Source organism: Schistocerca piceifrons, chromosome 2 (assembly GCF_021461385.2).
Source record: "Schistocerca piceifrons isolate TAMUIC-IGC-003096 chromosome 2, iqSchPice1.1, whole genome shotgun sequence".
Lineage (NCBI taxonomy): Eukaryota > Metazoa > Arthropoda > Insecta > Orthoptera > Acrididae > Schistocerca > Schistocerca piceifrons.
This window is the reverse complement of record NC_060139.1, coordinates 194,883,865-194,897,656: the sequence shown is the minus strand read 5'-3', so window position 1 is coordinate 194,897,656 and position 13,792 is coordinate 194,883,865. Positions and strand designations below refer to the sequence as shown.

Below are 13,792 nucleotides of genomic sequence, written 5' to 3'. Positions count from 1 at the left end.
TTACATACAGTTTCACATTAGCCTAATCTGAGAACCAGACAACAGTGTGTGAAACATGCAGTGATACAAACGTAAGGGCTGTGATGTTTGTGAGTGTAAACTAACATTAGGGTCTGAAGCAGACTAACTACATCTTTATGTAAGATGATGACACTGCAAAAGTTTAAACAATAAGGATCCTGGCTAGGCAGTACGAAGGTAAACCCATAGTTCCTATAAAATAAAAAGTGTGTGGTTACATTAACTAGAAAACATCTTTTTGAACATGATGTGTGTGAACAGCAATTGCAAATGTGAGTGCATGTGAACAGGAAGGAAAACACAATAATATGAGGGTAATCCCAAAAGTAAGGTCTCCTATTTTTTTATAAGTACATCGACCTGTTTATTTCTAATGGCTTACATCAGTTCACAGCTTGAAAATTTAGCCATTTTTTGACATAATCACCATTTCTGTTGATGCATTTTTGTAGATGCTATGGAAGTTTTTGTATGCCCATGTCATACCAGCTCGCCGCCATGCTGTTCAGAAGGTTATGAACCTCTTCTTTCACCTCGTCGTCGGAGCTGAATCACTTTCCGGCCAAATGTTCTTTTAACCTAGGGAAACAAAAACTGCCGCAGCGTCTTCAAAAATGCATTGGCAGAAATGGTGATTATGTCAAAAAATAGCTAAATGTTCAAGCTGTAAACTGATGTAAACCATTGTAGAAATAAACAGGTCTGTGTACTTATAAAAAAATAGGAGACCTTACTTTTGGGATTGCCCTCGTATTCTGTTTCTGAGCAGTGTGGTGAAGTTTTGTAATTGTGATTTGGTTTTCATATGAGATGACTGTCGAGTTGTTTCACAAATAAGTTAATATGTTCTTTCAGGTTAGGTTTGAACCAGCAATCTATATGGTTGTCGCTCTAATTCCTGAGCTTCCAAATAATTGAGATGTAGTAAGGTAAAATGACGATGTTAAGTAGGAATCTAATTTCATTCATTGAAGTGCTATCTTTTGTTGAAAGAGCCGGAGAGCATATCTCGGAGTTAAGTTAATGTTAACTTCGTAGTACAACACACATTCAATTAAGTTAGTGAATTTGTGTGTCGATGTGCTGGAAATTTGCTGGTACAGTGCAACCCCATTGTACGCATCTTCTAATTCTCTGGAACACTCAAAAATAACTGTTCAGGAATTTTTGTTGATGTATTTGTGCAGTATGGTACTAAACACCATTTATAACCCATTTTCCAAAACGTAAATTCCAAAACAAGACATCACTGTAGATTAGCATTATGACAGCAGGAGCGGTGAGTTAGCCAGTGACATCACAGGCATCACTTGACTCAAATGGAGTGTTTTAGTGGGTGTTCAAATTATTTGAATTTCGTTTCCGTTTTTACAAAAGAATACTGAAATTCAAGAGCAAAACAGCATTTTAGAAAATGACATAATTAATCGTTTAAGATAGCTTCCAGAAAACAGTCAAATACCTTATTGTCTCTGCCCTACTGCTCTTCTCAGTATCCCTGCATTTTTCACTCTATACGTCCAACTTATTTTTTCCATCCTCTTCCATGTCCACATCCCAAAGGCTTCCAGCCTTGCTCTATCTTTCTTCTTCATTGACCATGTCTCAGCACTATATAGGACACTCCATATAAAACTCTACAGTGGTTTTAGTTTCTGTGCTGCACTTCATCACTTTCTATTCTTTTTACTTGGTAATAAAGCTTTCCATGTGTTACAAAGTTTCTCTATTCAGCATTATCTTTATGCTTTCCTTTTCTTCTAGTGCCCTTGCTTTCTTTCTTTCTTTGTATTGATATTTATTCCGTAGCTCTTTCCCTTAGCTTCAATGACATGCTCTATCTCCTGCAACTCTTTTTCATTTGTCACTAGAAGGACAATTTCATCTGCAAACCTCAGACACCATTTTCTTGTTTCTTGAGTCCCAACCCCACCCTCTCCCGCTTGCCATCTTTTGAGCACTACTCAAACGGCCTTGTCTTACTCCTTTTCATGGTTCAGTCCACCTGGTACTTTCTCCATATTAATTAAAGCCTTTGACATTGCTTTACTAACTCACAACCAAAACCAAGTGGTCAGCTTTCAGCATAACCAAGACGTCGCGTTGCGCTACAAATCAGTCTGTCACCATAACCTACATTCCAAAAAATATATTTTTTGCTATATTAGATGCAAAGAATATTGTCAGTGTTCTGTTTTCTTTCTGTTTGTGCATGTATGAAGTCAAATGGCACATCATTATTTTGTCATAGGATCGGTAGACTCAATTAACTCCTTTCCCCTCTCACTCTCACTGACACTTCTTGACTTAAATGTAATGAGTTTATGTCACCAGCTTCTTTCAGTTCACTCTCTTTTCCCTTGTTATTGTTGTAAGTTAATCCCAAGCCACAGTATCATAAGCCTTTTGCATGTCTATAAAACATATTTATAAGCCTTCTCCCTACTCAATAACACTCCTCCTCCCCCCCCCCCCCCCCCCCCAAAAAAAAAAAAAAAAAAAGTAGTATCCCTATTGCAGATGTTGTACCTGTATTTCTGCTCGTCAGCCAAATTCTCCTCCATTACCTTTCCGAATATGTTATTTAGAACTTTAGCTGCATGTGAAATGAGACTAATTACTCCGTGCTTACCGCAGGTGTTTAATTTATAGGCTCCCTTCTATCCTGAATTTTAATGTCCTCTTTTTCAGAAGAATTTTAATAACTAACATTGATATCTAGATATTTGGTGACCAAGCTCCAAAACCTGAGAAGGAGCTGTATTTGGACTTCCCACCAAAGTATAAATAGACTATGCCCTAAAGTGGTGCTCTCCATGAAATGTAAATATATAATAGTGTTTGAATAGAGGACTAACGAATTACAGCTGGAGTCTGCCATGACCTACAAATACAGATCTAGAAATAGCGACATATCTTGTGCTGAAGTAGTATGATTACATAGTCATTGTTGTAGGTACATTGACAAACTTTGATCCCCAATCGCAGACTGAAATTTGTTTATTAAGAGATCTATTCATACACTTGTATGGCCTATCATGAACTAGTACTCAGATGTGTAAAACTCATTTCAGATTGAACTAAAAAGGAAATGAAATGTTTACAGAGTAGAATAGTGGGGATGGCAACAGACATCTAGAATTAATTTTACACCCTGAAGTGGAATGTGTTCTGTTTTGAAACTTGATAATAGATTAAAACTGAGTGTCAGGTGGACCCAGGTCCAGGACCACATCTCTCATAGGCACGTTTCTTACTGACTGAGCTATCCAGGTATGATTCATGACCTACCCTCACAGCTGAAGTTTGTCACTAGGCCTACATCTCTCCTCATTTTCAAACTTGACAGCTATCCTGCATACCTGCCTACCTACTAAATAGTCACAAGCTTATTTACTGTTCTGGAGAGAGTAATTCAAATGCTGTAAAATTTCAGCTGTCAAACTCTCCAAAAAATGCATTGAAAATCTTACAAAACACATTTAGAAAATTTAAGAAATGATTTTCAAGAAGGAATCTGCATATATTCTTCATCTCCATGCACACTGGTTATTTGGAGAGCGTGAATATAAGATTAAAATAATGAAAGATGCATGAAGGCATTTAAGTAAACATTTTTATTGCTATCTGTGTGAATCCGTATTACTGTATAAAAATATGGATGGAATATCAGAGTTTTAACATCTCATTGGCCTTGGGATCACTGGTGGTGGAGCAGTAGTTGAGCTGCACAGTGATGGAGAAAGAAATTAACTTTGGCCTGATTGAAGGAACCATCCTAGCATTTGTTTGAAGTTAAACAATGAAAACTCCAGGTAGAAATATCGGCAGTGTAGGAAAAGACAGATTACTAATTACTGTAAAGAAGTCACATTAGTACTTTTTTTGTAAATAAAACCTCCTTTTCGTGCTGCAACTTAATTTATTTTTCCCAGACGCATTTTGCCTTTTTCTTGCTCTAAGGCACGTTCAGTGGGATCTATAATGATATTGTTTTGTTATTTTTAGATTATCAAACAGTTCGTGTCATGTTTCTTTATTTGAGTAAGTAATTACTTAAAGTTTGCTGTGATCCGCATTTCCTCTCATGTGACGTGAAATGTTCGATAATCTAAAAATAACAAAACTGTATCGTTATAGATTCCACTGAAGATGCCTTATAGCAAGTAAAAGGCAAAATGTGCCTGGGAAAAATAAATGAAGTTGCAGTAAGAAAGGGTAGTTTTATTTACAAAACCAAGTATTTCTGTGCTTTCTGCAGAGGATGGCCACACAAACAAACTTGTTATTCACTCCACGCCAGACAAAGGCAAAATGTGCCTGGGAAAAATAAATGAAGTTGCAGTAAGAAAGGGTAGTTTTATTTACAAAACCAAGTATTTCTGTGCTTTCTGCAGAGGATGGCCACACAAACAAACTTGTTATTCACTCCACGCCAGACATTTTCATGTGATCTCTACCAGAAATTCAGAAGACTCCAGCTGAACATCCATAAGACCACACAACAAATAAAATTCAACAAAATATGCAATTGTAATGATCTTGTGTCTAAACACATCAATGTAAAGATTAAAAACAGTTCACCCAGCACCCAACAAGCAATGCTTGACACTCAGAAAATGTGGTTAAAATATGAAATCAAATTCCTATACCCTACAAAACAAGAACTAAATTACGAGTTATATGAGACACATTTACAACTTGCAAACACCATTAATAGTATGACAGTTTTCTCCCATCTGCTCAACAAGGTCAAAAGGAACACAAAAACTGCTGTACAAAGAAAGGAAACAGTTCATAGAAGAAAGATCAACCAACTCAAAAAACTACAGGCACAATACAATACCTTTACACACACGCACAAATTCTACCCAAGATTAGTGAACCTTACAGACACAGAACTAAGCAGTAAAGAAAGACAGCTGTTGGGGAAAGGATTAAAATACTATGTAAATTCAGAAATACTATGTAAATTCAGAAACAAAGTCCTCTGAATTTCTGGTATGGACCACATGAAAATGTCTGGCATGGAGTGAATAACAAGTTTGTTTGTGTGGCCATCCTCTGCAGAATACATAGAAAATCTAATTATAGAAGCAGGAAGTGTTTTGACAAGGCAAGATAGGAATGAAACCAATAGTGTCAACATTGGACCAACTACAGAACTAGTAAAAAAAGAAATACATAATATAATTACCAGTATAAAAACATAACTGCACAAAAACAACAAAAACACAGAATCTGCAACACTCAGAAAACTTAAGAGAAAACTTCAAAATGAAAATGTTATCATTTCTAAAGCAGACAATGTGAACACAGTAGTACTGATAGACAGAGAACAATACATTGGAAAAACACAAGAAATCATTTCACAAAACAACATTACAAAATCAGACCCAACAAACAGATTCCAGACAAAAGTAAAAAACACCCTGAAAAATGTAGACACCATGCTGGATAACATGGAGAACTGAAAGTTGGCACAGATTAATCCCACTGCGCCTGTCCTCCGAGGCCAACCAAAGATCCACAGACAAAATCTTTCTGTGAGACCAGGATTCCAGAAAATTCCCCACATACCAGCTTGCAGAATACATGTAAAAATTACTGCCAGAAAATTTCAAAGTACAAGAACACAGAACCATTAAAACACTACACAGCTAATACAACAAATAAATATATAAAAATCCCAGACAAAGCAATGCTACTCTAATTTGATGTAGAAAACGTGTTCCAAGATACCAGTACCAGAAACAATAGAAATCATAGATAAGAACCTGAAAACTTAGTCAACTCCCTGATGAACAGATTAAGGAAGCTCATAACAGAACAGAATTACTTCCAATTCTATAATGAATTTTATTTACAAGAAGAGGGATTACCAATGGTGTCCCCAGTTTCAGGAGCCTTAGCAAATATTTTTGTAAATCACAATTGAACAGGTCATTTTCACAAAAATAGTAGCATAAGAATACAACATACTGTATTGGTTCAAGTATATGGATGACATTCGTTGCTTAACAGATAACCACAAACAAAAATTGAAAAACTACACACTGACATCAAGAAGGGACATAAAAATATAAAATTCACAATTGACAGAGAACAGAATAACTAAATTAACTTTCTGGATATAACAATCAAAAAACAAAAATTGAAATTTAGCGTAAACCCGCAGCAATGGACCTTATCATTCCCCAATCCTCGAACCACCCACACTCAAAATAGCAAGCAGCACTTTGACACATGCTCCATAGATTCAACACAGTGCCATTCACAAAAGAAAACTACCAAAAAACTGGACATAATAATACAGATAGCACAAAACAGCGGTTGCAGTAGTAACATAGTCACAAAGCTAAATAACAAAATTAAAAGTAAAATAAAGCAGAAAGCACCAAACCGCAGACAACAACATGACAGAACCAAACACAAACACGCATTACCATAACACCTAGACAGAATAATCAGAAGAAGATGAAAGAAAACACAAGAATGACATAAAAACACGAACTCACACATAAAATCACCAACATTTTCAAAAGACAGGGGATAAATGTAGCATACACAACAGACAATTCTATACATAAATACACTACAAAACTTACAAAAAACGGAGACATATCCCAGAAAGCAGGTATATATCAACTAGTGTAACACTTGTGAAGGCAAATAAATGGGACAAACAGGTAGAGCATTCGATGTCAGATACAAAGAACATACGAGAGCTTAGAAGTATGGGACAAACCACACCACATCTGCAGAACACCTAAGAGAACATAACCACAAACCAACCACTAGAGAACAAGACATGAAACTAACTAGAATCAACAATAAAAAACATCTCCTAACCCTGCAAAAAACTTACCACGTACAGAAAATCAAGGCAAAAGTTGTTGGTTTTGAACATACACTTTGTTAGGGTGGTGACACGTAGATAAACAACCAAAGAGGAGGAAATACATAATGAAGTTACAATATTCACACTGTTAAAAGCACAGTGTTTGAACAAATAGCTATACCTAGTAGCAAAAGAATAATAGTAAACCACAAAAAAGGAGGGGAAACATGGTGAACAGTGTGAAAAAGTTCAGAATACAAAATTGTACTTGTTGTTGTTGTTGTTGTTGTTGTTGTGGTCTTCAGTCCAGAGACTGGGTTGATGCAACTCTCCATGCTACTCTATCCTGTGCAAGGTTCTTCATCTCCCAGTACCTGCTGCAACCTACATCCTTCTGAATCTGTTTAGTGTATTCATGTCTTGGTCTCGCTTTACGATTTTTACCCTCCACACTGCCTTCCAATAATAAATTGGTAATCTCTTGATTCCTCAGAATATGCCCAACCAACCGTTCCTTTCTTCTAGTCAAGTTGTGCCACAAATTTCTCTTCTCTCCAATTCTATTCAATACCTCCTCATTAGTTATGTGATCTACCCATCTAATCTTCAGCATTCTTCTGTAGCACCACATTTCAAAAGCTTCTATTCTCTTCTTGTCCAAACTATTTATCGTCCATGTTTCACTTCCATACATGGCAACACTCCATACGAATACTTTCAGAAATAACTTCGTGACACTTAAATCTATACTTGATGTTAACAAATTTCTCTTCTTCAGAAACACTTTCCTTGCCATTGTCTGTCTACATTTTATACCCTCTCTACTTCGACCATCATCAGTTATTTTGATCCCCAAATAGCAAAACTCATTTACTACTTTAAGTGTCTCATTTCCTAATCTAATTCCCTCAGAATTCCCGACTTAATTCGACTACATTCCATTATCCTTGTTTTGCTTTTGTTGATGTTCATCGTATATCCTCCTTTCAAGACTATGTCCATTCCATTCAGCTGCTCTTCCAGGTCCTTTGCTGTCTCTGACAGAACTACAATGTCATTGGCGAACCTCAAAGTTTTTATTTCTTCTCCATGGATCTTAATACCTACTCCAAATTTTTCTTTAGTTTCATTTACTGCTTGCTCAGTATACAGATTGAATAACATCGGGGATAGGCTACAATCCTGTCTCGCTCCCTTCCCAACCACTGATTCCCTTTCATGCCCCTCGACCCTTATAACTGCCATCTGGTTCCTGTACAAATTGTAAACAGCCTTTCGCTCCCCGTATTTTACTCCTGCCACCTTCAGAATTTGAAAGAGAGTATTCCAGTCAACATTGTCAAAAGCTTTCTCTAAGTCTACAAATGCTAGAAACGTAGGTTCGCCTTTCCTTAATCCATTTTCTAAGATAAGTCATAGGGTCAGTATTGTCTCATGTGTTTCAACATTTCTGTGGAATTCAAACTGATCTTCCCCGTGGTCGGCTGCTACCAGTTTTTCCATTCATCTGTAAAGAATTCATGTTAGTATTTTGCGTACGTGGCTTATTAAACTGATAGTTCGGTAATTTTCACATCTGTCAACACCTGCTTTCTTTGGGATTGGAATTATTATATTCTTCTTGAAGTCTGAGGATATTTCGCCTGTCTCATACATCTTGCAAACGAGATGGTAGAGTTTTGTTAGGCCTGGCTCTCCCAAGGCTGTCAGTAGTTGTAATGAAATGTTGTCTACTCCCAGGGCCTTGTACCCTGATGGGGTATGATAAACCTGTGACAGGACTGGAATAGTAAGTGCTGGGTGGTTGGATTGTGTAGGTCTTGCACCTGGATCTTATTATTTCCCCGTATTCCGTAGACATCACAAAGAACACCTTTATGGATGTGGACTGACAAGAAAACATCACCAGGTTGACCTCATATTTTAAGAAGAATAAAGCACACTTGGAAGATACCAGCTGCAGCAGTCTATCCTGCATTAAAATTTGGGCCATAATTCTGATACTACTCAGTTATGACCTTCTGAAAGTATGGTTTGAAACTTTGCGCATGCTGTATGTTTGTTACTCGCTCCACCCCACTGCGGCCACTGAATGCCCGAGTGTGAAGTAATGGGCAATTGAGTGAGTGAGAGATTTGTACATTGTTAACGAACTTTGTTCATTGTGTCAAAGTGTGCAGTTTCTAACCTGTAGCTGGTGCCAGAGAGCACTGTATTTTGCTGTGCTTAACCCCTTCATCTCCACAATTTGTTGCTTATTTTCCCAGCTACTGATTATTTATCTCTCATCCATGCTTTTATTTTCTTTTAGACCTTTGCTTATGTTTGACCTGTTGATTGGCCTTCCTGCCTACCCATGTTTTCTCACCATTTACTTGTTAGAATTACACTGTTGGTTTTCCTGATGCAATTTCCTGGTATGCTCTGGGACACTGTGCCCTAATTATCTTCCTTTTTCCATGGTGGAAACAAAACAATGTATTTGCTAATACCTGTTTAGTTTTTCATTCTGTGGGGAAAGGAGAGGGACACAAATATGTTGTGGAACATCATGAAGATAAAAAAATAAAACGATTACAGCATGATACCCAGAAAATATGTTGCCTATTTGTCCAGGGAATTGATTTAGTTCAATTTGCAATCAGTCTCTTTCATTAAATTGTGGTCTGTATATACTTACAGTTGAGATACACTCAGTAAATTGCTTTAATTATTATGTGAGTCTTTATTAACCCTGCTGTTCTGTTTGAGTCCATATGACCGAAATGGTTATAAATTTCATTTCTTATTATTTAAATATCAAAATAACTTTATGACATTTGGTGACTTCTGAAAATGCAAGGGCAGTAAGTTGTTAAAACGTTTTAAGTCATCTGGTCTTAAACCATAAGTGTTACATATGTAATGTTTGGGTCAGTGTGACCCAACATTAATATGATTACTCTAAAGTCAAATACTTTCTGCTTGTCTCATATTTTATAGTAGTAATGACTTTCATTGTTCATACTTACTCTCAACATTCAACAAGTCAAGAAATGTACTGCATTTACAACAATGGACTTGTCATTACGTCTTGTCAACTGTTAGAATTATCTGTTGTTTCTGCTCAGTTTGTGTTCTCTATTGTTTGTGATCAGTCTGAATTGTGACATCATGATGATGGTTACATCATTGACTAACACTTAGTTGGAAAGATTAGCACATAGCTCAACAGACGAAGGATCACTTTATGAGTTCAAAGACCATGTCAGTAATGCATCTCAGAGTGAGTATTCTGATGACATTGACGACAGTCCACAGTCTGTTCAAAGTAATGTACAGACTTCTGGTTCTAAAAATGAGAATATAGAATGGCAATTTCAACCACCAGCACAACACGGTCACCTTCTTGCTTTGAACGTCATCAGGAGTACCCTGGGAGTTACTAGATATGGAAGCAGCACAGTAAGTGATGTAGAAAGTTCATTTGAAATATTATTTTCTACAGCACTTCAGAATGAAATAATAGAGGTGACAAATATTGAGGGATAATGAGTTTACAGTTAACAATGGACAAACATGGATGATTATCTTTTTCACTCATACTTGGGACTCCTATTCCTTTCGGGTGTGTATTGCTCACATGAGGAATCTACAAAAAGTTTGTGGGATGAGGATACTGAGCGAAATCTATTTCTAGCAACCATGTTCCTAGAAACATTCTAAATGTCACATGTCTTGTGATTTAATAAGTACTCAAGAGAGGAAAGATGACGTACTGATAAACTCTCCACAATTCGTAGTATGTGGGAGAAGTGATTAGAAGTCCTTCCTAAATGGTATAGTCCACATTGACCTGAACAGTACATTTGTATAGTAAAAATGAACAGAACAGCAGGGTTAATAATGATTTAGTGCCCTCTATTCCATCAGAATATTAACAGTAATGCATTGTTCTCTACTTTTCAGTACTGTACAAGGAAGGCCCTCCATTCTATCATGCATCATACATTGTTCTGGTAGAAGTACTACGGCAAGCTGACTTGGGCAGGAGCTCCTCACACAATCGCCGGTCAATCTCTTGGCCATTGCTGTTTGGGGTCAATCGTCTTGCTGAAACTGTTGGCAAAGTCAGTACCATAACAAATTTTTATTTTATTGTAATGCATATAGGTCACATTAGGTGTACTGCGATGTCCCAAGTCGAAGATTAGCAGTAGAGTAAAGGAAGATAATATTAAGCATGTAGTAGAGGCATTGAGTGGCAAATAAGCACATTAAAAAAATTGGAACATCGTAGCTGATCTTGTGAACTGAGTCCTTTTTCAGAATACACATACCCGAAGAGTGCTTGTTCGGGTTCTGCGGTCTGTGTATTCTTTGAAGAAGGGAGGTTCGTAAGGTTAGCTGTTATATATCAGCACTTATTTATGTTTGTGTGTGCTACTCAGTGCCCTGGTTATTAATTTCATTGCTTATAGTTCAGATTTCTTGTATGTGAACATATTGTGTCATTTTGAATACTAATCATTTTTATTCAGTGTATGAAAAATAAATCAGTGGTGCTACCAGATATAAGGTGGTTACAAAGAATTGTAATTGTAACTCTGAAGTGAGAGCCACCTCATATGGCCACACAGTACATCTGCATTGTATGGTTGGTAAATATTATCTGTACTTGTGCTCTTGTTTAATTTTTTACTTCCATTTCGCCTGCAGACTTAAATATGAAGAACTTATAAAACTCAGGCATAATTTGCTTAGAAACTTCATTTGTGGCGGTACATCAGCAGATGGGAAGGTTTTGCATTTTAGAATTTGGTTTCTAAATCTGTGTTACCGTCATGGAATTTTAAGCACTTTTCCTGTGCTTCCAGATAATAATAGTGAATTATAAGTTGATACAGCTTCTTACAACAATTAAACAAAACAAAAATTGTATTCTTGCAGTAAGGCAAGACCCTCTTTAACTCTGTATTATCTTCATACAATTTATTTGAAAATTTTTGGTTTCTCCAGGTCTCTTCCATGAATAGGATCCTCTTTCGTGGTTCTTCAACCGAATGTTAGGAATGATTAAATTGTGCAAGGTTGCTTCCTCTTTGATTTCTTCAGTCCACAATGTCTTACAATTCTTTCTTTTTTTTCCTTTTTCTGCTACCAAATTTTAGTCCACCCAATTAAATTTCCTTCTTCCTGAATAATTTCTTTTTGCTCTTTATACATTCTGTCAATTCCTTCATCATCTGTGGAGCTGCTAGTAGGCATATAAACTTGTACTATTGTTGTGGGTGTTGGTTTCATATCTTAGCCATGGTGGTGTGTTCTCCGTGCAGTGCATAGTAACTTACCCACATTTCTATAAAAATGCCATTTTCCAACCCCACACTAATTATTTTGATGCCATTTAATCATTAGATCTATTTTCACATCTGTAATAGTAGAGCACAATTATTAACACAGACAAAAAGATAACCATTGCAAGTGGATGAATCTACTGGAAACATTAGTGTTACATTAATTTAGATTATTCTAAATAATGAGATGCCCCTTAGAGGAAAGGGAAAAGATAGATATTAGGTGCTTTGAGGTTTGTAAAGAGGACATTTTTTGGTACAGTAGACACAAAGTGGGTTTATGTTAAAGGGTTATAAATGATAAATAATGAGCTGTTTGTGGGGGGGGGGGGGAGTGATGCACACACCTTTTATTAAATTTTTTCTTCCCTCAGTGTGTGACCCACCATTCATTAGCAGGCAAGCAGTTCACGTTCTGGAAATTCCATTATTATCTTAGTATCCTGAGATTTGTGGCTCTGGCTCTGAGCACTATGGGACTTAACATCTATGGTCATCAGTCCCCTAGAACTTAGAACTACTTAAACCTAACTAACCTAAGGACATCACCCAACACCCAGTCATCACGAGGCAGAGAAAATCCCTGACCCCGCCAGGAATCGAACCCAGGCGCGGGAAGCGAGAACGCTACCGCACGACCACGAGCTGCGGACCCTGAGATTTGTCATTGTATTCTTCATAGATAGTTCTGTTTACATGACCGAGTGGGAATGACATGCTACTAGGTACGAATCCAGATAGATAGAACAATGAACTCATATGAAGTTAACTTTAACAAAGTTAAGTGTATCAACAGTGCATTTACTGTGCATTGACAGGTGTTAGAGTCTTTGTCAGTGCCGTCTGGGGTGAAGGAGAACACAGTGGGACAAAAGGTCACGTCAAGTGAGAGGATCCACCAGGAAAGAGGGCCCGGAAGGGGACTTAGAAGCGTTGTAGGCCATCGGCTGGCCTGCAGGTGAGTACTGCAAATAGAGGGAAGGTCAACAGCAGGGTTAAGAGACTGAAGGATGTTAAGTACCAAAGCACTGGAGCATAGGAGGAGAAAAGATCAACGACAAGAATAGTCATGGATCACAGAGGCCATGCAGTACTGTTCCAGCTAGAGGATTAAGACTGGTCATGGCATCATTGAAAGCCTGAATGACAAGTGTTGTGGTGGCCACTTTGGGGACGGGGCGAGAAACAACCAAGGACTGCTGTGTCACAGCAGAAATATTGCCAACAGCCTGGAAAAAATGCACCAAAGAAAGGCAACTGTGTGAGAGCACTAAGTGTGTCACTAGGGAAAACAACTCAAAAACCAGTTATCCTAGTCACCAATTTTGTTTTCATGACTGAGTGGTTGGAATGACACGGTACTAGTTATGAACCCAGGTAGCTAAAACAATCAACTTTAGTAAGTCAAACTTTATTGAAGAGATGTGGTGGAGGCACCAGCAATGGCCCACCAGATTGACACACGGACTGCGAAGTGCTCTTTGGTCTTGGGTTATGAGCAGATCTGTAGTAGATGGTGTCCCATAAGGTGATAACTCAGTGACGATGTTGGAGGTGACGGCCTGTAAAGTGATGCAGAAGAGGCACTCGATGA

The 13,792-nt window shown here is 37.5% G+C and overlaps 1 protein-coding gene across 2 annotated transcripts in view; it reads left to right on the top strand.

Moving 5' to 3' along the window:
• The window catches only part of LOC124777429 (tRNA-splicing endonuclease subunit Sen2), a 49,159-nt gene that overhangs the window by 14,627 nt on the left and 20,740 nt on the right, over positions 1–13,792 (top strand). For both annotated transcript variants that reach the window (XR_007015728.1, XM_047252829.1), the window contains exon 3: positions 10,811–10,971. Coding sequence is in view for 1 of the 2 variants with exons in the window: in XM_047252829.1 (XP_047108785.1) it covers positions 10,811–10,971 (161 nt within the window). In the remaining variant the exon portion in view is untranslated. The remainder of the gene's footprint in view (positions 1–10,810; positions 10,972–13,792) is intronic.